Source organism: Apteryx rowi, unplaced genomic scaffold, assembly GCF_003343035.1.
Source record: "Apteryx rowi isolate R43461 unplaced genomic scaffold, aptRow1 scaffold_399, whole genome shotgun sequence".
NCBI lineage: Eukaryota > Metazoa > Chordata > Aves > Apterygiformes > Apterygidae > Apteryx > Apteryx rowi.
The window spans coordinates 736,280-762,633 of record NW_020450518.1 but is presented as its reverse complement, the minus strand read 5'-3'; the positions used below and the strand labels follow the sequence as shown (position 1 = coordinate 762,633).

Here is a 26,354-nt window from a genome sequence, read left to right as displayed (position 1 = left end):
TCAAAGAGCCAGCAACATGTCTCGGTGTGAAACAACTGCTTCAGGGTTTAGCCTGAAATTCGTGGGAGTGGGACACTTTTCCCATGTACTGGTGTTTCCCCAAGGCTCAGATGTGACCCTGTCCACCAGCACAAAGCTGACAGAGCCTCTGGCATGGCCAGGCAAGGTCTTTCCTCCAGTGAGGACACATCCGCAAAACGGAACCACCTCCTCCAACCACCGTTTCTGTATCAGAGATGCCCCTGCAAGGTTTTTCCTCTCCTCATCCCACTGTGTGCCTGCCTGGCTATGCCAGGGCTTGCACAGCCCGGGAAGACGCAGGAGCCCAGGACCTGCACCTCCGCACTGCATTTTGGAAATCGCTAGTGGCTCGTCACCAGGAAACAGCGAGTCTCCAGGCAACAGGGCTGAAACAGTTAAGAGCCTTCTTTGCTTGCGCGGAGCATAACATTTCAGGCAAAACACAAAGGGTGGCGGTGGGGAGACATGCAGGGAGGATCTAAGTCAGTTTTAGTCCAATTAAAGCAACTTTAGGAAATGAATCCTTGGTGTTTCGCCCGAGCTGGCTTGTTTTTGGTGACTCGGGAAAAGGGAATCTAACTGATGTAAATTAATATGGTCTGGCGTGATCGTAGAGCCTTACAAAGAGGAGGGATTATTTTTCGACTGGCACCTCCGCTCTGGTTTTGCCCAGGGTCGTCTTCAGTTTTGTTCTGCCATTCTTGGCCACGGTGAGCTCGGGGATTTGAAATGCCGCTCAGACAAGCAAGCAGTGCCTTTGTATGCATGCTGGCGCTTTCGTACCAGATCAGCTTATTGTTTAATCCAGCCTGTCGTGGTATTATTCTGTAGCCTGGTTACAARGAGACCCTTGCTTTCCTCAGGCCTCTGATGAGATGATTTCTTTGTTTACCTGAGCGACTTGCCATTTCCCTGAGGACTTTTTCCCCAAGTTTCTGAAATTTTTTCCAGCCAGCAAATTGCAGCCTTTTGAACGTGACTAGGCAGAGCTGCAGCCCATGCATCTGCTTGGAGGTGAAGTCCAAATGCAAAAGGGAGGTGGTATTTTCTGATATGCCCCTAGACACACTCATAAGCATGTGCAAGGATGCATGTACATCGTCTGCCCTTTCCATCCATCCCTGGCAGTGCTGTGAGGTGCTTCATGCACCCCTGGGCTCAGCCCTGAAACACCCGTGTTGTTCATGCCACTCCTCCGCTCAGGCTGAACTCCATCCGTAGCTTTGCAAACGGCAGCAGGCCCAACCTTGAGCCTTATCTACAGATTGCACATTTTGAATCACAAAGCCGCTCCTCAGCAAAGCCTTTTTCCTCCCTCCCCTGCAGGCACTGTTCCCAGAAAGCTCCTTCCTTGCCTTGCTGCACTGCTCTCTCCCTGTGGCTGCTTTAACGCAAGGGTTGGTTGGATTTTCCTCTTCCTAAGCTGCAATGCTGAAGGAGACTTTTCATGGGGACTTTTAGCTCTGTATGGTCTTCATATACAAGTGACCTGCTCATGCTTGTCCCTTCCCACTRAGCAGAGAGTGTTTTTTCAGGGAGGAGGAAAAATAAATCGCCTGTGGTCATGCCTGGCTCACATGCAGGAATGCCAAAGAGCCCCCATCCTCTCCGGGAGCGTCCAAGTACTGAAAAATTTGGAGGGAGAAACGCTTACGGTGAAGAGACACACATGTAAAGGCAAATTGGGGTCCTAAAAGGAGCTTCCTTCCCGGATAYGGGAGGCAAAAGCACGAAATCCTCACCACCAAACCATGCTGTGAGAGTCACATTTGCATAAAATCACTGACACTGCCTAGCAGTGTCCCTTTCCTCCCCGTGCGGGAAGTTCGCTACGTGCAGTCACCGCCGCCACTGTATGTTGCACAACCCCCTGTACTGTAAGACTGGGTAGATATTGACGGAAGACTTTGTACTTTGCAGTTGCCATTTGTGGAGCTTCCTTCTCCTCGCAAGACGTGCGCGCCGAGCCCAAGATGAAGGTCGAGTTTGCTCCGCTCTCTGTGCCGCTGCAAAGGAGGCTTCAGACTGCATCGGTGGTTCAGTGGGTCTTCAGCTTCCTAGCTCTAGGTAAGAGATTTCTTCATTTGCTTTTTTAAGTTTTTGAACTATTTATAGAAGCATTTTTCCCCTTGCAGGAAAGATACCATGTATTCACGTCACAAAAGCCAAAAGAGCTTGGACTGAGGAGGGAAACTGAGTCAGGGGGTGAGCGGTCCCTGATACCCTAGAGCAAGTTAGTGCAATGCAAGGCTAGGACTGGTGCCAGGCCAGGGCATTGCTGGAGGCCCCAGGGGAGAAATCAGAGCAGCTTTTGCCCCAACCCCAAGCCAGGACTGAAGGAAAATGGCATTAAAAGCATCTTCTGGGATACTGCAGTGAATCCCAGGCCACTTTAGGACAAGCAATTGGCATCAGCTGTGCAGATCAGAGTTGTTCTCACGTGTCTCTGCTCGTCTCGCTGTATGATAGTGCCTTTTTTAGGAAGAGCGGTGTGGGCGGCTCTGTCTCACCGAAGCAGCTCCTTCTCCTCATCTGCCACCACTCGCTTCGGTTGCGTTTGCGCTGGGGAAGTGCGCGTCTGTGTGTCTGCGCTTGGGCACGTCTGCGGGTCTTACGCAGAAGCTAAACCCGTGGGTGGGGCTCAGCATCTCCTGCTCTTTAGGTTTAATCCGTTGCTGGTCTAAGGCGCTGTCCTGCTCAGGGGCTGTCATGAGAAATGGCATTCCCGTGCCTGAGGGAAGGTGCGGTGGGAAGAGCGCGGGAGACTCCGCTCTGCACGACTGGGAACAGGCACCCCCCCTTTACACAGATCCCTGCTACCCACCCCAAAAGGGTAGTTTTCCAGGAAAACCCAAGCAGGTCAGCAAACTGGAACCCTGACAAACTTGCTCCTGAGTTGAGAGCACTGGGTGCTGGTGGACATGAGAGAGAAGCCGTTTTGGATAGCAGGCATCAGGCAATCAGAAGTCAGGAAACCTGGGGCCAGATTATCAGAGGGTGCAAATTGTCCAGGGTGGTTTACAGCTAAGCTAGAAGATGACATCCTCGAGGTTGCTGTTGTCCCTCCAGTCATGCCAGCTGGCTTCTTAATCTGAGAGCACTTGGTCTTTAGTGTCTGTGGAAAGCTTTCATTTTACTGCGGTAAGACAGTTGTTAACTAGTGCTGGACACATCGAGGCAGCAGGTCTTTGGGCATATAGAGGTCCTGGCATACAAGCACCCCCAAAACAACATCTGCAGAAAAAAGCATAGGCTATGCTTTCGAAGCCTCATGAAGTTTCTGAGAAGGCTCTTTGTGAACCCTGCTGCCGGTCTGGGGCCGAATGGCTACCTCTGCACCAGTGTCTGGTGGGCTAGAGTGCTGGGCCATAATGGTCCAGATGGTGTGGCTGTTCGCATACCCACGTTGAGTAACGCTCTGCCAAACTGTTCCTGGGCACAGGCCAGGGACCACTGCTGATAGTGAGGCTGGGCGAAGCCGCTCTTTGCTGGCAGAGAAGAGAATTAGCAAAATGGACTTGGGCTGAGCAATGTCGTGAGCCCACAGGATCAGCAAATGGGCTGTGCCGAGATGCCTAGGAGAGACGTAACCAGTGTGGCCCCTTTTGGTTGCTCTAGGACCACCCAGAGGTCTTCCTTCACCAGACGGAGGGGGATATCCCAGTGGCATGGCTGGTTGAGCTGCTGCAAAGCACGGTTAAGGCATCATAGAGCGGGGGCGCTCAGTGGACTCATGTCCACCTGGACACATCCTGAACCCATGTTATAAGCCCTGAGGCTCTTCTAAACCAGAAGACATCCAGGCTGTGATGAATCTTTCCCCTAAGTACTCCCAAGCACGGAGACCGCCTTGCAGGAGGAGTGATGGGCTCTGTTAGCAGCACAGGCGAAGGGAGCTCAGGAAGAAGCCATGCAGCTCTGGATCGACTGGCCAGACCAGGGACACGTGGGGTGCCCTGTGGCTCTCTCCCGGCCCCGGTGCCTGGGTTTCCTTCCGGAGCACTTGGGAGCGATGGGGTGCAGTCGAGATGTGGCCATGACGTTCAGCCAGGCTGTCAACAACACATCCCTGTTCCCAGCATGGATGCAGCCTGGGCTCAAGGAGTTTTAATGGTGCTTTTCAGCAAAACAACGTGTACTTTAGATGGGCACCATTTTGTCCTTTCTTGATGATGGGTCAAGTTGCCACTTGACTTTTCAGTGACAAAAAGGAGGAGCGACTGTTGGAGTCAGCTAAAAGGTAGAAAATGAGCAGGAGGGAGGAATCATCTGGAGTTTCTCCACAGTCGGACGGTAACATGGAGCTGCTCAAGACAAGGGCTCTGCCTCTTGCAGGGAGATGCAGCTTGCTGCAAGCAAGGATGAACCCCCAGCCTGAGCCTTCCTGGGTGACTGGGCTCCCAGAGGTTGCCGTCTTCCTCTGGAACATTTTTTATTTGATTTTGGCTTTTGTGGCATATTTTTAAACCAAAAGCAGTTAAAAAAAATACCATAGGAAAGGTATGAGCAAAGTCATAACTAAATGTTGTGGAGCGATTCCATCTGGTTTGTTTCTTTTTCCAAGGTTTCTCTAAGCCTGGAGCTTTCCTCCAGAAAGCTCTCAGTTTTAGCAACTAAAAAAGCTCAGTGCTAAGGGATGCCCTCRGTGTTATTGCACGAGCTGCCAAGCACCCACCCTGTTGCAGTTGTTTATAACCCTCAGGCTGAAAAATCAGACCCTCCATGAACAGGGTTTGCTCGCCGGCTGCTCTTCTCTTTCTGAGAAAGACTTGTGTTTCTGCTGCCAGATAAAGGTTCTCGAAAACACACAGTCAGTCAGCGCCAGACATTTGCAGGGTCTTTTGGCTGAAGAGCCCGCCGGCAGCCGTTCAGCCCTGCCGTTTCGGGCAGCTGTTGCTATGGTTGTGCAAATGCGTCCCTGCGAGAGGAGAAAGGGGCAGCTGGGGCGCGCGGAGCGAGGGGCTCATTCATTCTCCGCGGGGCGCTGGATGAATGCAGAAGCTCGACCTCGCCTGTCTCTCTCAGCAGGCAGGCGTTATCCACGCTGCCGGTTTTCTTGAGGATGCCCCTGGCTAGGGCACCGGTGAAAAGGGCTGAAACAAAAGGTGCCGTTTGCTTCAGATGCCGACAGCGGTTGGAAGAGCACGCGGTGCAAGGATGAGCATCCAGGCAATGGGGCAGCAACCCCATCGCCTTCCCCATCTGCTGTGGGATCTCAGGACTGGCCAGTGCCCGCTCTAAATGCAATGGGGCCAGGCTGCTGCAGACACCAAAATCAGCATGCCTGTGCCTGGTCCACTGCTTCCCCCAACATCTCTCACCCCCTGGCTCCGTGCACTCAGGCATAGGGATGGATCTGGTTGCATCCAGGCAGAGCCCATGCTAACGAGTCTGTTGGAGGGGCAGGAGATATGTGCACGCTGTCTTTGCAGACCCAGCTTACCTGGCGTATTTAACACCCACCCTTTGAACCCTTTTGATCAACAGGGCTGGCTCAAAGGGCATGTGGTGCCCAGGTGAGTCAGTCCCCCTTGGCAGGGGAGCGTAGTCCATAGCCTGTGGCAGCCTGGCCTTGCTGCCGGACTTGGCTGGGCTGAGTTGTACAGGACCTGCACCGGTTCTCATTGTCCCCAGATTCTAGGCTGGCATGGGCAACCTCAGCAACCTGCATCTTGCAAACCCTCCTGATAACTGCGGTGCAAGTCTGCCTTGCTCTGGGGCTGCTGCAAAGGCAAAAACCTCTTTTCAAAGGCTATTTTCCCTTCTTCAGGTTGAATGGGCAAATGCTGGGTTAGCAGCAATGTTGGGAGCCAGCACCTCTTTGATGGGACATGTTCCCTGTTTTGATTTGGACAGAAGATTCTTCCACATGCTCATAGCCCACGGCTCACTTGGAGTCCCTGGCATGGGTAGTATGTGAAATGCCCGTGGTACTGATGCTGCGGAGTTGACCTCTCTGCAAAAAAGGCACCAGCAGTTGCCAAGATGAAGTGTATCCTCTGTCTGTGAAATTCTTCCTCTCCCTGGCCCATGCATCCCAAAGCTGCTGTGCCTACCCACTCAGCAGACACATCCTGGAGAGCATCCTCCGAAAGCTTGGATTGTTTTCATTCAGGGAAGAAAATGCAGCCCGAAAATAAACTACTCAATGCAGGAGCCTCCCACAAAATGCTTCACTTTTTGCTCCCAGGAAATGACCTGGCCTGTGAAGGAATCCATTGCAGCCACATAGATGTGCCTTGTCTTTGCYGACTCTCTTACAGCTATGGAGAAGCGAGGTGCCAGGTCCTGAAGCACAATGAGATACTTCAGGAGCATCCTTGGTTGACAGGCTGGTTGATCTCACAAACAACAGCTGGGTGTGGACCTTGGTGGCCCAGTGATCCAGGAACATCCTACGACTGCTTCATTCAGAGTCACATAGTCCTTACCGTGGGTGACCTTAGAGAAAGCTTCTGGCATCTCACCTGAACAGAAAGTGTAAGATTTAGGGTCTGTRTGGAGCTTTGCTTCCTGTTAAGAGCCATTTCGTTCTGGTTTTAATGGGGTCTCTTTCCACTTTCCATGGCAGTGTGGATAATGTACCAGATAATCCCAGCCCAGCCTAGGACTATCCRGCCATTTTCAGCCAGCTGAACTGATGTGATTGCAAAGGCATGCCTGATGCCCTCAGACTCTCTCTTATGGGCCGTAGCGATGCCCTCTGCCTTGAAAGGGCTCAGTGTAAGGTCTTAAGCCTCTTCTGCAACCTGTCAGTTCTGGGCTTCCCTGGGACGTAGACAGAGATTATATTCTAACACTAAATCACCTGACTGAGCACTGGGCAATTTATGAAGACCATTGTTTTTAAAACGATTCAGCTTGCATGGCTGGGCTCCCCCACAGGAGTCCAGACCTCTGCAGGGAGAAGATGAGGATCACATCTGTTTGCTCCAGCTGCACTGCATGCCACCGCACCCCCAAACCTGGTTGTTCCTCCTCAGCATGCAACCTCGCTCTGCAAGATTTCAGCCTGGGACTGGAAACAAGGGGTTATAGGGACACAAAGGTGGAAGGCAGATATGGTAGTGGTGCTGCAACTGAATACTGAAGGTACTTCTCCCCTCCTGCTCCCTTCAAGAGCAATGCAAAGGCAGCAAGACAAAGCATTATTACAACCATATCTCACTGCCATTTGTGTGTCTGATGAGCCTACAGTTCCCATCCATGCCATAGAGCAGTTGTCCCACGTTTCCCAGCACTGCAGAAACCTGGCAGCCAATTGGGTTCAAAGACCAGTTTCTAAAGAACCATGGACTTGGCAGATTTCTCCCCGTCATGACTCAGACTGTCCTCTTCCAGCGGCATTTCTGAGACCCGATAACCCTTCACGAATTGCTTCATGGACACAGTGGGTTGTACGTAGCCTGCAATTTGGCCTCAGAAGGGAGAGATCTGCTGAGCTTCCCCAGCCAAGGGCCTAATGCCATGCTCTTTATATCCTTTAAAGTGTTTGTCTGGCAGGTAGCCCAGAAAACGACAGTTGTTTGTAAGAAAGAAGATGCTGAGGGAAACGTGGCTCTCATTTGGGCAGCTCTGAAGTGCTCCCCATTCCAAACAGGGGCAGACAAGAAACTCTCATCTTTCTGCATTGGGCTTACCCCACTCCCAAGCACGGGGCCAGATTCTGGTACCACCACGCTGCTTTATCACCTGTGGCTTTTTGAGCAGCTTGCCTTGATCTCAGCAGCATTGGCAGAAGGTGACATGTTCAAGCCTCTAGGAGAAGGCCACTTCATCTGCAGGAGTCCCATCTTCCTGTTTGCTCTTCACACTTTCTCCTCTGCAGCTTACAGGAGGAACAGCCCAAACCACCTTCATCTTGGTCTCTACCTCCATGCCYCTTAGTCCTCTCTGAGCCTTCAAAAGACCCAGACATGGCAGTTTCTTCTACTGATACTCCAGAAGGACCCTTCCAATGGTTTTGCTATTTGAGGTCCCATCATTTTCCTGCTTCATTTCCTCCACAGTAGCTTTATTACATCAAGGTCTTTGAGACATAGGGGATTACATCTTTGGTCAGAGACCCATGTTGCTCTGTGTCTCTTCTTTAAAGCTGAGCTGCGCATAGAGTCTATTGTAGAGGGACCAAGAAGCAAAGGAAAGAAGGAATAAAGCAATGATTATCGGAAATAGCCTCATGACACAGAACGTTTTTCTATTTGTCACCWATCCATTCTGCCTTGTCCTGCAGAAAATAAGCAGAAGAGGCAAGGAGATGGCTTTAGGCTGTCTTTGCTGCTCTGKCTTTGGGAACACAAAGACAAACCATGGAGGAAAGGAAATGTGTGTTTCCCACCAGCTACTGGTCTTGTTTACACTGGCTCAGGAAGGACTTGGGATTTATGTGTATTCAAACAGATCTTAGCTCCTGAAGCTTCTGAATCCATCCCTCTAGCCCTTAACTTAAAGGGATGTAGGATTTGGCATTTTCTCAGGTGAGAGGGGTTTTTTTCAGTGGCTTGGAAAACAGGGAGACTCGAGGACTTAAAAATTCATCTGTGCAACCTAAAAGAGGCCAATGTGGCACTGGTGAAGGGAACCCTGCAGTCAGTATGAAGAAGTCTCAGGTAGTGGGACTGATGCTGGAGCTCAGCCTGAGGACTGGACACAGCTCCTAGGAAGCAGCGATACAGCTCCGTGACAAATGTGCTTGGACTGGAGGTCCAGAAAGTCTTGGTATCTAACCCGTGSCATCACACTGACTTTGTTATGCTTTCATCTAAGAGTTTGAGGACAAGACTCATAGAAGTCTGYAGGGAAGCTGGGAATGGGATTGGCTTGGATGCAGGCAGTAGGATTTAACTGTACATTTTCTGAAACTCTCCCGTGTTTTTGATCCCATCCACAGTGCCTTTCAGACTTAGGATCTATGCTGTGATGGGAATGGACTCTTGCCCCATAGAAGCCAGGGCACTATAAGATTTTGAAAGCACAGTATTAAGATTGAGTGAAGGTCATTATGTGCAAATTCTGCCCTGCATAAAGTTGAATTACAAATGAGTCAAAAGAAAAAATTAATAACTATATAATCACAAGATAAAGCCTCACTTGGAGGATGAGCGCATGGATTTCGACCAGAACAACACCTTCTTCTTGCAGAGTGTACTTTGGGCTTTGCAAGGTGTGATAAAAAAAGAATCAGATATTGCACCGTTTTGCATCAGACTCAATGACCTGGCTCACAGGTGCAGTAAAAGTCCAACCTATGYAGAGCTCCTGAAGCAGCATTTATTTGTTTTCTGGCCCATGGAGCCTTTTTTAACGTTGGTTGCTATTTTCCYCGAGAGTTACAAAGACTGTGTCCGTGGCATGTCAGAGGAGCAGCGCCAGGTTGGACGCAGCGGTTCTTTCTGACCTGGAGGTTTGCAGAYGACAGCACTGGCACGTTGGACCTGTTGCTATGCAGCGAAGCCGCAGCGTTTTTCGATGCGTTGTATTAGTGCTGCCTTGCCTCTCTGTTAAAATGCTGCTTGCCACAGTGTGCTTATCCGCACGAGGACGTGAGATCCTATTTCAGCTTTAAGTAGGTTTAAGATCCTGCTAGATTATTGCTTTTTCTGCAGGAGTTTCTAGTGCCATCATAACAACGTTTTAAAAAGGGGGCAGGGATTTGTTTTCACACACAAAGCTTTGGAGTCAGGGTGACATATCAGCAGATGGACATGTTTAGCACGCAAAAAAGACTCCAGACCAGGCAATGCTTTCTTGTTAAATAAAAGCAAATAGGAGGTATAAGGAAGTCTCAGAYGGGAGCACTATGTGCCTCTTCTCTAATGGGCCTTAGCTGAGATGAACGGGAGACAGCAGATGCCAGGTGACACCCACAAAGATGAAAATCCAGGTCTCAGATAACGGCATTGATGTGTCTATCCCACAACTGGAGCTGAGTCTGAACAAAAGCATCTCCAGTCCCACGTCCCAGAGCCCTTGGTCCTGGATCTTTGATGAGGACCCTGAGAAGAGCAAAGTACATAACCTGCCACACATGATATAACGACGAGCTGGGGAAAGCGAAGGGCTTGGATGAATGTGTTTTTCGGTCAGTCTCACCCCTTCCCAGACAACACCCTGAGGACTAGGGCCAGCCCCGGCTTCCAGAGGGACACATGGAGAAGACACAGCTCTGACTGCTCTTTCCAAGTCGCTTTTTAAGGCGTCTGTTTTGCCATGTGGCAGCTTGCTGGTCATCAGTGCTTCCCAGTTTCTGTGCAGACAGACGATCCTGGGCTTGGGTGGGATTCGATGTGCCAAGTGGTGTGTGTTTTCATGCAGACATTTCTTCTCTCCTCTTGTTCCCCCTGCCAAAACATGGTGCATGAAGGAGAGGGGAGGTAGAGGACAAAGCTGAGCCTTGACTGGAAGCCTTGGGACATTCCCAAGTCATTAATGGCTTAGGGAATGAAATAGAGCATGCTTACAAAATCTGTGATGACACCAAGTTGAAAGGAYTGAAAATCCTCTAGAGGCCAGGACTAAAATTTAGAGTGAACCCAAGAAATGGAGGAAATGGTACAAAATCAATAAGACAAAACTCGATAAAGAGCAAAATCTTATACATGGGAAGAGAAAAAAAAAAAATCAAAGGCACTAATTTAAAACAGATGGTGGGCAGCTAGGGACAAAGCGATCAGGAGACTCTGCAGACAGAACACAGTTTGCTGCTGCTGCAAAATGGCAGGTATCATTAGGGGGCATGAACAGGAGTATCGGGGTAAAATATGGGCATAACCATTGCAGAGGTCAGAGTGACTCCAGAGAAAAGCAAGACAACGCATGAAGATCTTATCCATGAGGAACCTCCAGAGGGAGCAAGGTCCATTAGTCTTGAGGGAAGAAGGGYATGTACCAGCCTTGGGGAAAGTAGATGGTTGCTACAAGGAGGAAGGTGCTCAACTGCGCTCTAGGTTCCTGGGGCAGATAGGAAAGAAACCACCTCTTTGCAGCAAGTATGCCTTTACATTGATAATATAATTAAGCAGTGAGCCCAGTGAAGGCTTGGGCTCCATCCAAGGGCAAAAAAGATCTTTYCTCTCCCAACACCTGTCTAATCCAGGCTGCCAACTGACTGCCTTGYTTTTCTCTCAGGACAGTGCTGCATAGCTCTCTTCATCTGCCTCTTCTTCACGCGTTTTTGGCTGGTCAGTGCCCTCTACGCAGCATGGTGGCTAATAGACAGGGAAACACCCCACAGAGGTGGGAGGCGGATTCACGTCATCCGGAACAGTGTCATCTGGAGGTACATGAGGGACTATTTCCCCGTCACGGTAAGTGTCACCAATCCCGCTTATGAGATCCAGGGACCTGTTTTGCMCTTTGTGTTTTGGAAGAGGGTCTGGTACTCTCGTGGGGAGGAGGYGTGGATGTCTGAACAGAAGGCAGGAGGTAGGATTGTCTACCCAGCTCTCAAAATTACTGCATAACCCAGCAAAAATGTAGTTCAGCACTTTCACAACCACATCCTTTAATCATCTGGCTTTTATGCACTCATTTAACTTTGCTGCATTCCATGAATTAGGGAAGTCTCCCCTTGCCCATTTCCCATGCATATATTGCAACATGCAATGTTCTTCATATTGCCTGGCATTTACCCAGCAGATACAGACCTGAGTTTTGACCAAAATCTAAGAGTTCCTGGCTCCCTGCAAGGTCAGCATCTCCTTCTGTTGGGGAAGAGGCTGGATRGGTAAAGTTGACTGTGCACTGGGCAGGCTCACAGATATGAGCTGTGCTGGCAAATGCTCTCGCAGCTTCCCATGTCTCAGCTGGGTGAACAGCATCTCCCTTAGCCTCTACAAGGTCATCTTCCAGAGCAAGACTGTGTCCTGTGCTCCATCGCTTTTCTTTGGCAGTAGAGGGAGGCTGAGGTCCTGCAGTGAGTTATATCATGGCTTATCTTGTTSCTGGAGCTCTAATCCAGAGCTTTTACAATGATTTAAAGGGCTTCTGGCTGACCTTCAAAGAAAGGCTCCCAAAAGTTATATCAYGGTCTTCTGGGGAGGAATGGGAATACATCCCAGCAAAGTTAGTGGTGACTTTTACCATAAGGGACAGGTAAAATTTTATGAGGTTTAATAGGAAACACCAAGTGGGTTCCCAAGAAAATATTCTCCAGTCTCAAGGTTGCCATAGAAAATGCTAGTATTGCTATGAGCTCTTCATATGACTATAATGATTTTATATTATATATATTCCGTAAATTATCAGTGGCCATAAGTCTCAGCTTGGGCAATGTTGGACCAGCCTTTCCGCTAAAATACAGCTAAGCCCAGTGACACCTCTTTGCCTATTCCTCTATAAGGCCATAACCCCTCTCGTGGCTCCTAAATGCCACAGTGGCCTCTGGACCAGGTTAGGAGCAGGTCTTGGCAGCCCTGGCCACACTGGTTTGTCCATCCATCCTTCCCTCGCAGGGTGTCACTGCCAGGCAGGGATGCGAGGGACCAGTAAGACCAGTAGAGGGAGCATTGCTACTGGTTTTGGCTGCAGCTCGCTGGTACTGAGGGAGGGTTTGAAGGAGCTCTTCTCACTGCTCGTCTGGGAGAAGTCAGAGGGGGCTCCACAAAAGGACTGCGGAAAGCAAAAATAATAAAAAGGGTTTAAGAACTGAGCCATCATGTAGTGTAAAAATTTCCCCAGAATGTTTTCTCAGTCTTTGATGCTTTGTTTGCTCAGGGACTTCCTGAGCCAGAATAAGCGTCTTAGGATTTAACAGCCCTTGATCAATGTATCTGCTATGCTTTATCACTACATGAGCACAGCCTCCTGCAGCAAGGAGTCCCTCAGATGAGCTACAGGCTGCACGGAGAGCTCCCTGCCTTGATTTAACCTAATGCCTGCCAGTTTCACTGAAACCTCCCTAGGCAGCCCAGTGAAATCCTGTCCCTCTTGTCCGTGCCATGCATGATTTTATACCCTGCTATATCCCCCATCAGTTATCTTTTTTTTTCCCAACTGAAAAACCCAATTTTGCTTGGTTCCTAGGGTAGAAGGCATTTCCTATCATACCTCAGGCACCAGCCAACTTGTTTCTAGCAGCTTGGAAGCTAAACTTTGTAAATACTGCTTTTGCCACACTATACGCTGCCCTCAGGAACTGAGCTGGGCTTTTGGTCGGACCACAAGAGGGGACTTCCCCAAAGGCCCAGCTAGAAGAGGGTTTTACTAAAATATAAATCTACTAGGAGGCACAAGTCTGGTGACATAAGAAGCCGGTGGATGTTAATTGTAGTCCGGGAGCTTGGTGAGATCCAGCCAGGGCATTGCCCCGTTGCGCCGGGTGCTGTCCCGCTGCCCAGTGAAAGCAGCCTCTGCCCCAAGCGTTACCGAGGGGAGCTGGGACGAGCCCGTGGAGTTGGGACTGGGGGACATACGGGGTGGGAAAAGTGGCACGGCAGCTTCTGTGGGCACCACTGGCTGTGCTTTTTTGTTGGTTGAGTTCATTTAGCCCAGGAGGATTAGTCATTCTGGGAAGATTAAATGTGGCTCCTAATCCTCCCAGATTCCTGCAGCAAACTTAGCATGGTCAAGCACCAGTGCTTGGAGGTGAGGAGGCAGAAAGAGCTACCTACTCCGCTCTGTCCTCTGTTATTTTAGGAAGTGGCTTTAAAACGCTGCCTTTAAAGGTTCCCTGGGCATGTTTGGTGCTGTGGAAGCAGCAAGAGGTTGGGATGAGCATCTGCTTTCCGGGGATCTGGGCAGGGTGAATTCACTGTGCTGCTTGTCGCAGCAAATGTGTGTCATGTGGGAACACACAGCCTCTGAGCATTGCATCCACAGCGCGTGCAAGGAGCACCCTCTGCTGATACAGCCCTTGCCGAGTTGCCACTTCATCACTTGTTTTTTTTCCCCTTCCTTGGGTTTAAGCCTACTTTAATCAGGGGTTTGAGTCAGACAGGTCCTGGGAATGCTGTGATGAGTTTGGGTGACTTTAAAAAGGAGAAAAGACAGTAGGGAGAATCCAAGAGGAGTCCATCAGGTTGTCCAGGAAAGCTATTTTTGCTTCATCTCCCTGTATTTTAACCTTATTTGAGTCTTCTTTTGCATGCCCTTATGATAGGCCTGCAATATATGGGTGAGCTTAGCTGGGTATTAGAAGTGGGGAAAATATCCCCAAARGTGCAGAACGAATTTGTTTGGGGCAGACTGTTGTTGAACAGATATCCAGTGATGTCTGCTGTGTGTGGATGGTGCCTCCAGAGAGATATTTGGATACTTTGGACTGCTCTACCTATGCTGTGTTGAACAAGCAGTTAATGATGTATCTGCCACTGCCAGGTCTCTGCTCAAACCCTTATCTTCATTCACACAGCTCCTTCCCCTCTGGAAGGAGTATCACTTATCATTGTGGTGTGTGAAGCAATATGCCCCACATCACAGTAAGAGACTGTTTCCGGTCATGAATTCATCCATCACATGGCCAACTGATTGCACATCTTCACAGCTTCTTCTCCCCCATCCCTGTCCCCTCCTGTCAGCACGAGACTGCTGTCATCGACCTTCCTCATACAACCCAGGTGCTTTGGTGACCTCAGCTGAGAAGCACCATAGAAATGTAGAAGGTGAGGCCTGGGGTGAAATGGGGAAGGTCTAAGTTTGACAAGAGCTATCTCTACTTTTGCTCTCTCACTGACTAGAGAAGGAGGCTGGATGCTTGGCTTAGACAAGACATCTCACCTTCAGATTCCTCAGCCTGGGTTACATCTTAAATCTAGCAACAGGAAGCTAAAACTGAGATTGTAGAAGGACAAATCTTGTCTTCAGGTGCTGTGATCATCCAGAACAACCCTGAAAAGCTACAGCAGGCACCGTCTTACCASTTTGATCCAAGGCAACCTGAAAAGTGCCTACTGCGTAGAAAAGGTCCCTGTAGCCTTCACTACGCTGTTTTCCCCTTGTCAAGAGTCACAGGACATTTCTCATCAACCTTGGGGTTATCTAAGTGCCAGCTGGACCTTATTATCTATAGCAACTGGCAGGGTCCCAACCTCTGTCATTGTGCTTAGGGACTTACTGTATTTTTTTTGTTAGCGTAAATAAAATCTGTCATTGGAGAATTAGTTGAACCGTAGAAGTTCTGGTTTGGGATGGCTCCATCCCTATATCTCATTCACTCTCAAAATTGCATAAACCGTGACTGAGGTTATTTGAGTGTGTTGTGGTTCTGGGGGAGTGTCTGACGTTGTACAGCTAGGACGGTTCAAGTGCACGTGAACCAAGCCCTGCCAGGGATATTTTGTTTGTTTTCATAGAAAAGTGGTATTATTTGTAACTGGGAACTTTGTGCCGTGGCCCGTGACATTAAATATGACTTTTAATTTCTGATGGTCTTGGCTATTCACTTTGCTCTTTTATTGGCTGGAGGAGAGAAGAGGGATTATTAGGGCAACAGCAGCACATAGCCAAATGGCCCAAAGCCACTTCTCTCCCCCTGAGGAGTTTCTCCGTCCCATGACCTTACTTCTCTGCACTCGGGTAACTTTACCATCTGCTTTGAGTAAGAGGTAGGCCATAGCTGAGGGCAGATCCATCGCAGGCCTGAGGAGCTGTGTCTTACCATCGGCGCTGCCAAGCAGCATGCTAAGCCCCTGGATAAGCGAGAGGCTCCAAGACCCCGAACGTAGCATTAGACAAGACTGGGGAGGACTTGGGTGGTTCGGGGCTGCCGTCCTTCCCCTGCTTGGGGAGTGAAGGGGATGAAATGTCATCCTGTCCCAATTTAACCCCACCTGCCTGGTCAGACTCCCCTATAATTGCTGCAAACACAGCCCTAACCTGGCATTTTGGCACCTGGAGAAAACCCCAGGGCCCAGAGCTCTCTTTTTTCCAACTGTCCTTCTCAGAGTCTCTCCGCTGTTGACACCTGCATCCCATTTCCTTGGGCAGCTGCTGGCAGTGCTCAGATATTTACCCTTCCTTTGGTGTCCCGGCCAGATAGGCCCTTGAGTGGGTTGTCCACTTTCCCTTTCCTTGGCACAGCCCTTTGCTCCAAGGGGCAATTTCTCTTTCCTTGGACCAGGCTTATCTGGTGAGTTTTCCCATGGAGAAACTGGCTGGGTGTTTCATCCTGCATGAGATGCTTTTTGGAGATGCCTGTGTGAATGACAAGGGATCTGAGTGATTTGCTTAGGATATAACTGAAAGGAGATCTACCCTACCTCCAGCGAGCAGTGCAGCCTGGTGCTAAAGCCATCACTTAAGAGTGGAAAACACTCCATTGGAAAAGGAGTTTGGGGCCAGAAGGAGAGAGAAATGCAATAACAGTTGAATTTGGGAGACTCTAAATGAAGAAGCCACAAGCCCGCTGACCAGCTGTCCTGACCACATCCTCCTCTGCTCAGTGAATGACTGCTGGGGTAGCTCAATGTAGCCCCTGTGTCCTATCACAACATGGTCATTTGTCCCTATGGATGTGATGCCATGGCATGTCAATGCCCTCCCTGACTGTGGGTCACTCTGGTACGCAGGCACCATGAGATGCCCATAGCATCTCAACCTGATGCTCTAGTTCCTTGCTTAGCCACTTTTAAATCCCTCCAGCCCCACAGATGAGGCTGGCTGGGGCCTGGCCATTGCTTCATCTCCTGGACATGCTGGTGTAGAGCACCCAGCCCTCCAGCCCTTTGGACTCAGGGAGAATTTAACTCTTCTCAAGTGTTTGTGCACCAGCCTTATGCAGGGAATGACCCTTCCTCCTTTCCTCCAGGGTTTGGGGCAGGACAGACCAGTGCACAGGGGACAATCAGGAAATCCCAGCCATCTCAAGAGTGAACTAAAACAGCCTCATTAAATCAGTGTTGAACTCCTGCGCTGATATATTCACTTAGAACTGACAAAGCCCTAATTCCAATTAGCTTAATTCCACTCCAAAATGAATTAAAAACCAAAACAAACACCAAACAAAGGCCAGTTTAATTCCAGCTAAGAGCATCTACTTGGGATGTTAACGCGGTTTAACTAATCCAGTTTAAAATTAATTTGGATTAATTTGCTTGAAAGCCTCACCAGTACATGGGCTCTTATCACAGCTCCTGAAAGCAGGCATATGCATTTCGCTAACATGACTGATGAGTGCATGGAGCAGGCCTCATCCACTTCTCTGTGGGGGGTAGCCAGGGGAACTGGGCAGAGTTTCACCACGTCTTGGACCTACACTTTGAGTAGACAGAGCAAAAGGGTGTTTCAGCTACCAAGAAGTTACTGGGAGTGCTAAACAACTGCAAATATCAAACCAACTCTCCTTGAAGGACCAGCTTTCTACACCTGCATTTAGACATCTAAGAAAGGCACTCAAGGCTGGAGTACATCCCCGTTTCTGGCCTGTTTCTGCTGGTGGTCCAAGCAGTGGCTTCCTTATTGTCCTCTTCAGAGTCTGTATCACTTTTTTTTGCATGTATCAGGGGAAAAGCTTTTGCCCAGGTTTTCCCCACATCACAGCTGCACCTAGCCCTGAAAGTATCCCAGTCCCTCTCGACCTGCAGCAGTGGACAGTCCTTTGATGTCCGGGTAGACCTTCATGCCATCCAGCCTTTACCCCTGCAGTGCAAACACCAGTATTAGAGTTAGTTACTCTCTGCTCCCTCTATCATCCRTGGAGACCTACTGAGACTTTTAGGGCAGAATTTCTCTGTCCCGTTGCAGACACCCTTCGTAAACCCTGAGTTACACTTTAAATCATGCATTGAGGTCCAAGCAAAAAGTAGATGCTGTCCTTTAAAATACAAGGTTAAATTTATTTGTTAGGAGGGCCAAGATCACCCAACTGGAAGGCTTTGCACCCTGCAGCCAGGCTTCACAACACCATTGATGTCAGCAGCCATCTCATCCCCTCTCCATCTCTGAATTGCGCTGCCTCCCACAAATGCAAAAGGGCATAGAAAGCAGGAGGAGATCCCAGGCTATCCATGACTCACATCACCCTCTCTGCCCTCCAGTCCCCTCTCCCACTGCTTTTGGTTCAACGTGAACTGAAGAGCTACCAGCTGTGTCCAGGACACAAACCTGCATCCAAGGGAAAGCTTGGGGAAGCCAGCAAACCCACAGCTCAGCTTGGAAAGCACAGCCCTACTCCGAGCAGACAACAGCTCTTTGCCTTCAGGTCACAGGTCATTCATGTTAATTTGGCATCCCTCAGACCCCTCTGAGATGAGAGGCTGGTCTTGCCTTACCAAGAAAACTTTAGGTCAAGAACTTGTCCTGCTTAGATGTTTACACACAGATTTGCTTGGCTGGACCCTTAAGTCCTTTGACAATTATTAAAAGTTTAACTCATCCAGAAAGAATAGAGCAGCAAATGCCACCCTGCGGATGAGGAAGTGACAACCCAGCCAACCCAGGAGGGAGGAGAGTCCCTCCCCACTGTACCTCAACCCCAGCCCTGCAGCCCTCGGAGCAGCCAAGTTACGTAGTTCAAGGCTGGATCGTCCAAAACCTGGGCTGTGTGGTGTCAGGTATTAACTTTCCTCATGGTTTGGGAACACCGCACCCACAGCCTTTCATAGACCAATTGACCTCTGACAAGAGGAGGGGAAAGCAATGAATAAACAGCAGGAACAATCTAGATCGGAGGATCGAGTTACTGCATTAAACAGTTTCCAGAAGAAGGGTGGTTTAGCGACCAGGGGCCTGACCCAGGGCTCAAGAGATTTTGTTCAAGTCTGTTCTCTGCTACAGATTTCCTTCCTGGCCTTGTTCAAGTTCCTTGACTTCTCTGCATGTTGGTCTCACGCCTGCCACAGGGGGATAACACCACTGCCTTATCTCCTTGGGTCATAGTGACAGCAAACCTGTGAAGGACTCTCAGCCTTTGGTCCCGTGATAAGGGAGGCGTTACAGAGAGATGAAAGTGCAAGCCAAACAGGGAGCTCTGTGCATGCTGCAAGCTCTACCCACAGCTGAAGCCATCTGGGAAAATGTGCCAAGGTGGCTTCAACCTGAACTTCTCAGCAAAATCCTCACCCAGACTGTATTGCCCAAAGAGGAACAGCCACTGTGGTAAAGATGAGGACCTTCCCTCCCCTCTTTTGCTTATGCGCTGAAACAGGCCCAGCTCACAACGCTGAGAGAGGCAAAGAATTCAACTATGTCACTAGGATGGGGTCAGCGTTACTGCAGGGCACAACCCTTGCAGAAGCATTGGCCAAAGCCACCAACTCTTGAGTGGCCAGACTCCTACCCTGTAGCTGCCCATGGATTAGAGCAGGGAACTGGGTGCACAGATCACCCTTGGGCTCCAAAACGCATTTGTGACTCTGATTCAAAGGGCCCAGTCCAGGACCAACTGAGGTTGGTCCTGCATACAGGAACCATTTATCGGAAAGAGATATGCCATCTGGGGGCATCATAAAGCACCCAGGATTGCATTTAGCTTTGTCTGTGGCCAAAATTAGCCTGGGAGAAAAGAAAAAAAAAGATCAGACACACGCACACACACACAAAAGTCCAGCAAATAATGTGGTAATGCAGCGCAAGATGAAAAATGCAGCAGCCGAAAAGAGGTGTGCACTGCAACAAACAAAATACATCACAGGGTGATCTCAATGGAAAGTGTCAAGAGAAAATGATGAGCAACCAGAAATAGAGTTGGAAAGGAATTGTTTGGTTATATGCAGCCCAAGCAAGGGCTGCTCATTTCTCCTGTAAGTACTTCCAGAAGCTCATTTGAAAAATGGTTTAAAAAGCTAGTTTGTTGCTGCCAGCATAAATCAGAGCATGACTACAAAGCAGCCAGTTCAGTAGCAGCATAATGAAAAGACTGCAAGAGGACAGAAACCCTTAACGTCAACTGATGGAGAAGATTCCCGGTCCGTGGGTGTCCAACCCTTTCTAAGAGAAAATAACCTCCCTCTTCTCTTCCTGCAGTTCTGCATTATTTCCTCTCCTGTCCTCCCTCTCCTTTCATTGAGGGGAGCACCAAGCCAACAGCTCCCTTGGCTGTGATTTTCCAGAGGAAGGTGGGGATGGCCACAGTAGGTTTTATGTTATTTTTCACCCAGAATTGTGCCCAATGGCAGAATTAGCCAGAACAGAACATTTTTTTCAGGACTTTCTCTTGCCATTCAGCTCAACCATCATCCCCACAGCTTTTCCTAATACATCCCCCAGCCATGTTTTCCTTCCCCTTCCAGTTTGCCTCAAGTCAGCATGCCCATAATGATCAAAATGCAAATACAGAAACAATCTGAGATCCACATTCACCCAACATAACCCAGGGCCCATTCCCAGTCCTGCTCTGAGTGTCCACCTAAGCTCTCAGACTTAGTGACGTCCAACACCTCTGAGCATCTCGCCTGCCTGGCTATAAATCACACAGAGATGAAAGGCTGCTTGGAAGCAGAAGATGAATGCAGGAAACATTGATGCCAGCTGAGATTACTGCAGAATGAGCAAATCGTGGCAGGGGCCCTGGATACTTCATAATTCAGCCATCTGCCCCTGTTTCTAGCCGTGCACCTTGGCACCCAGGTCGGGCCTTTCTGTTTGTCCATTCTCCTCATTAGGAACAGGCGCTTGAATGGGCACATGTGTAGAGTCAACAGTGGCTTAGGACAGATGAGATATTAGCCCTGATATTAGAAAGTAAAATACACCCTCGTGATTAACCTGCTGCTCTGGMGGCTTCTAGGAAAACATACGGGCCATTAGCTGCTCCCTGAGTATGGCAGGGACCAGTGGAAGGGGTGACTTGTTAAAATACACAARGCCTTGTTTCTTCATGTGCACAAGGTTGCCCAGAGAGGTTGTGGAGTCTCCATCTTTGGAGATACTCAAAAGCCATCTGGGTAGGGTCCTGGGCAACAAGCTTTAGGTGACCCTGTTTGAGCAGGAGGGTTGGACTACAYGATCTCCAGAGGCTCCTTCCAACCTCAGCTGTTCTGCGATTCTGTGAAGTCCCCTTTGAGCTGTTTTGCTCTGTAACTGCTAGTCTTGGAGAAGTCCTGACTTCCCCAGYGCTGTGAGTGCCCATGGCGCCCACAGGGTGGGTGTAAAGGCACCTACCCCAGCCCAGGTTCAACTTTTGACTGCTTCTGCTAGGGTCATGTGCTTGCTGGCCACTATTTGTATGCTGAGGTCTACTCGGCGGTGCAGGTCAAGGCTGGATTTGTCACACCAGCCGCTCTGAGGATTGTCAGGCTGGTTCTTCACTGTCTCTTCCAATTGATGATCTCAGGGGGGATCACAGCATCTCTTGCGCAGGGGACAGGTCTAAAAGGACCAGGAAGGCATCTTTTCATACAACAGGTAGCAATCCACGGGACTCCCTGCCAAAGGATGTGGCTAAAAATTTATGGGGGGTCTGGAGGAGACTGTCTGAGTGCATGAATCATAGAGCTGCTGAAGGCTGTTAAACTGACAGAAATACATCTGGCTGAGCAAATCCGCGGAGCTGGAAACACGTGGAGCCTCGAGACAGCCATAGGGGAAATCTCTCTTTTTTAAAATGTTCTTGTGTTACTTTTCCCTGGGTCCATTTATGGCTGCTAGGAGAGGCAGGGTGCTGGGCTAGGTGGTCCCTTGGTCTGACTCAGCATTGTACAAATCCAGGCTTTTGGCAGGAGAGGTCACRTCCACACATTGTCCCTCTTTCCCTTCCCTTTATCCTCCCCAAAAGCCGTCACTGCTGGCAGGGACTGAATGGCTGACAAGTGTGTGATTTTTGTACTAGAAAATGTACTGGAGGAGGTTTTTTAGGTTCCCAACAGCATCTAGGCTGGCTCAAAACAACACAAAGAATTGTGCCACTGGAAATGACATTTTGGGCCATTTTGGGAGGGGGAAATGAGGCAAAGAAATGCCTTTCAGTAGAAAACACTTGAGTTGGTCCAGTCCTCCCTTCGAGGGAGCCGGGGTGCCCCTAGGGAAACCCTCCACGGCCAACGCTCCAGAGCCARCGCTAACCCGCTGCACCCTCTCGGCCCTGTCCGTGTGTCCAGCTGGTGAAGACGGCGGAGCTGGACCCCCGGAAGAACTACCTGCTGGGCTTTCACCCCCACGGTGTCCTGGCRGCGGGAGCCTTCCTCAATTTCTGCACGGAGGCGTCGGGGTTCTCTGCGCTCTTCCCGGGCATCACCCCCCACGTGATGATGCTCTCCCTGTGGTTTCGCATCCCCTTCTTCAGGGAATACTTGTTGAGCGGAGGTAAGTGGGGCGGCCACGTGGGGGGACGCCTCCGGCGAGCCGTGGGAAGGGCAGGCGAGGGGGATGCCTTTTGGGGAGCAGAGACTGAACACCCCAGGGGAGGCTTGGGATGAGGAGCCAAGGGTCTGGTCGCCTCCATCTGTGAACGATCCGATTCAATGCATGGACACAGCTGCTCGAGGTGGCACCAGAGGCTGAACGCACTCAGTTTGATGTTAAAAACTGCCTTCCTAGCTTCTTTCTCTGCCTTTCGACATACCAGACCCCCGCGGAGCTGAGGGCAGCGCTGTGCCAGACGCTGTATAACAGCATTGCCTATGTAGCCCGCCGTGATCCCCTGTATTTATTTCTTTTCCACCCAAATAACATTCGGGGTAGAGCAAGGTTGTATGCTCAAGGACAAAAACACAGCTTTCCAAAGGAAACGGTGGAAAAGGAAGAAGAAATGCAAACAAGTAGGTAAAAATTAAACAGAGAGAGAGGGGAAAGAGATGCCAGAGACATCAGAGGTGCCTTCCTCCCACCGTCGATCATCTCTCTGTTGGAAATGCTGCTCCTTTATTCATTTATTTGTGACCAGCAAGAGAAATCTTCAGACCCGGAGCAGCCAAGCCTGCACCTAACCCTACACTGTGGGGCTATTTGTATGCTAAAGATAAACCCTGGTAAGCTCTGTTTTAGCCTAAAATGAACATGGATCTTGTTAAGTCACATGATAGAGACGGAGGCAGGATTCAAGAGACTAAACATCAGCATCGAGTTCCATCAGATACACCCCCGGCTGTTTGTCGCACGGCTTTCCACCTAAACCCTGGCTCCTGCTGCTGGAAAAATATTTACATGGATAGTGAAGAATCAAAACAGTGAGATATGAGAGTGTTATTGCAGTTACTACAGCTACTGACCCAGATTTGATCCCTAACGCGAGAGCTGGGTGCATAGCTCATTTGCAGGTTGATTGGATCCATTTGACACACAGGTGTTACTTATAAAATCATTTGAGCCCTCTCCCAAACAGCAATTTTTTTTTATTTTTAATCAAAACCACTTTGCTTTGCCATTTCTGAATTAAGGATTTCAAATCTTTGTGAGTAAATAACATCGGGGGGCAAATCTACATTAAGTTTCACTTCAACATAGTAACATCCCCTGAAATCCCTTTGTGTTTTAATCTAATGAAATGTTTCACTCTGGACTGATTCAGGGTTGGACATGGCTTCGTTTGACAACAAATAGAAAGAAATTCCCCCCCCGGGGCTTGACTGCAGCTAGTTTTCAGCTTACTTTTTTTCCTGTATTTCTCCCATTTCTTGCCTCCGGGCCAGAGAGCAAAGGGGAAATGGGATATTCACACAACACGGCTGCGCGTGAACTCGGCATCTCTCAGAGGAGCTGGGCTGRGTTTGCCAGAGTATAGGAAAACCGGGAAAACGAGGCATCGAGCACCTCTCTGGAGCTGGAGAAACGGGGGAAAAAGCTACCGAGCAACCCGCCACCCTGTGGGTTTTACACATCTTCGTTTTTCTTCTTCTCTGCCGCCCAGGCTTGGTGTCCTCTGACAAGGAGAGCGCGTCCTACGTGCTGCGGCGGCCCGAGGGGGGCAACACGCTGACCATCATCGTCGGCGGGGCACAGGAGGCGCTGGACGCCCGGCCGGGATCCTTCATCTTGCTGCTGAGGAAGAGGAAGGGCTTCGTCCGCCTGGCCATCGAGAACGGGTGACGCAGGGGAGGGCGCCGGGGAGGGATGCTCTGGCACGAGGCTGGTCAAAGAGGGGGTCGCCGCACTGATTTGGGGAGGGGGAAGGTGTTTGCGCTCCTTCTTGCGCCCCGGGGCTGAGCTCTCGCGCCTCGGCCCCCCGTTCCCCGCAGCACCCCACTGGTCCCCGTCTTCTCCTTCGGCGAGAACGAGCTCTTCGACCAGGTCAGCAACCCCAAGGGCTCCTGGCTGCGGCGGCTCCAGCACCGGCTCCAGCAGATCATGGGCATCTCCCTTCCCCTCTTCCATGCGCGAGGCATCTTCCAGTACAGCTTTGGGCTCGTCCCCTACCGCCGGCCCATCTACACTGTGGGTAAGTCCCTCCTTGGCAAGCCAGTGTGATGCCATCTGCGCAGAGCCCTGAAGGGTTGCTTGAGCAGAGCTTTTGCATGCTGGAGAGATAGGTTTTGGGTCATTTTCCCTCCTGGCTAAATTGCTGCTGCGGCTACGGTYGTGTCAACAACTTAAAGAAATTGCTCTTGGGGTCCAAGAGTGAGTGGCACAGCACGGTTTGCATCCATACACTCTCCCTCCTTGCAAAATGCCCATGTCCCTGCCGTGGCCCTTTTTTGCTCACCAGCCTAGACATAGCCTCTGTTTAAAGGCTCCCGGAGAAAGGTCTTGGCTTTCGTTAAGATGGCAATATAATCTGACAGCAGATGCAAATAAAAACTTAAAAATATGACTGGAAACGACTTCCTGAGCCTGCAGGTAGCTTGAAACTGTAGCTCTCTGTGCGGTGATTTCACAAGCTTGGTTTAGCGTGGGAACTGGACATCAGCTGAAGAGGAGCAAGTTTAAAGCAGAGGGGATAACACGGAGGGTGAACAACGTGTGGGCCCCCACATGCACAGGGTTGGGATCCCAGCTTGGGGCTGAGAAAGCCCAGAGTAAAGGCAGCTGCCTCACCACCCCTGGGGATAAAAGCCATCTCCCCATAGCAGAGGTGCAGCCGTACTCCTGTGTGCTCCCATGCCTGGGGGAGACCAAATTTCACGAAACTCATTGGTTTTGGAGAAGTTTCAGCTGGCTTCAACACTGCTCTGCTCAGCCCGTGAGCACGGCCGAAGCTCTGAACGAGGCTAAGTAAAGAGGCTGGTTGGAAAGGTCAGAGCTCGCCCCTGTTGATTAGGTTTGACAGCCAGCAATTACTCCTAATTGTTTTACGACCTGTTTGCCTTGTCTCGATGGTTTTACAAGCTGCATGGTGTCACAAGGGAGGGCTCTTCGTTAGTCCAGTGAAGAGCAGTCTTAGGCAGCAATGACACCCATCGCCGCTTGACAAACACAGTTAAAGTGAGATCCAGAGCAAGAGCGGTAACTCAGGGCTTGATGCCTCAATTTCCCCATCTGCAATGGAGATTCCCTGGGCAACGTGGGAATAGCTTTAGAAAACCAAGCCCAGATGTTAGGATGATGTTGAAAGGTCACCAACAGCAGAGCTGGGATTTGAGCCTCCACCTCCCTGTCTGCTGCCTTCCAACCTCCCAAACAAATATGACTGGTCATATTAATCCACCCATGGAAAGATGGGCCCAACCCTGTACTAAGTTGTGCAAAACATCCAGATGTGCCCGACGCCAAGGCCATGGCTCCTCCTAACGTCTGTTGTTTTGCAGTTGGGAAGCCGATTCCCGTGCAGAAGAAGCACAAGCCCTCCGAGGAAGATGTTGATCAAATGCATCAGAAATACTTAAATGAATTGTCCAAGCTCTTTGAGGAGCATAAAGCAAAATACAACATCCCTGAAGACAAACACCTTGAATTTATTTAGAACTCCTCATGTGAGTTTAAGCCACAGGGTTTCAGTTTCAAGTTTTCCCTCTGTCTCTGGGACTAATTCACAACCTTGCCTTAGTCGCAGTCAACGTATGGCCGATGCAGTGTAGGGAGCAGGACTTGATTTTCCCAGCATTTGCATGAGTCGAGAGCCTGTTTTCATTTTCTCTTTGTAGGACACACAAAAAAAATGAAAAGAGGAACAAAAAAAATCCCATCCAACCAATTCAACACTATTAAAACTCCCCTGTAGAAAACTTAAAATTTGAGTCTGGCTTAAAGGCCAGGTTTTCAAGCTCTTCCCAGATAGAAATGAATTATGAAAATTTTCCTTTGCATTTAAATCAAGTGTCATTTTCTCAGGTTGGATAAGGAAAGGTTCACTCTGGGAAAAGTCCTCAAAGACATCTACCAGGATATCCAGGCCTTTGCTACCCACTCAGTTCTCTGACTTCAGAGAAAATTCACAGCTTTTTTTCTACATAACGGATGGGAATATCTATCTGAGTGCCCAGCTCAGGCCAGTCAATGGAAACGGGGTGATGAGCCATAATTTCTGCTGAATGTATATATATTTCTAAATGTCATTTGTCGGGATTAAATGATCACTGTTCTCTCTG

At 49.7% G+C, this 26,354-nt stretch overlaps 1 protein-coding gene across 1 annotated transcript; it reads left to right on the top strand.

The window, feature by feature from the left end:
• The first annotated feature begins 1,929 nt into the window (after positions 1-1,929).
• MOGAT2 (monoacylglycerol O-acyltransferase 2) lies at positions 1,930-26,354 on the top strand. Its single transcript, XM_026074735.1, has 6 exons — positions 1,930-2,088; positions 11,149-11,327; positions 21,993-22,197; positions 23,741-23,915; positions 24,069-24,268; positions 25,575-26,354. The coding sequence occupies exons 1-6, from the start codon at positions 1,995-1,997 to the stop codon at positions 25,727-25,729; spliced, it is 1,008 nt and encodes a 335-aa protein (XP_025930520.1). The 5' UTR covers positions 1,930-1,994; the 3' UTR covers positions 25,730-26,354.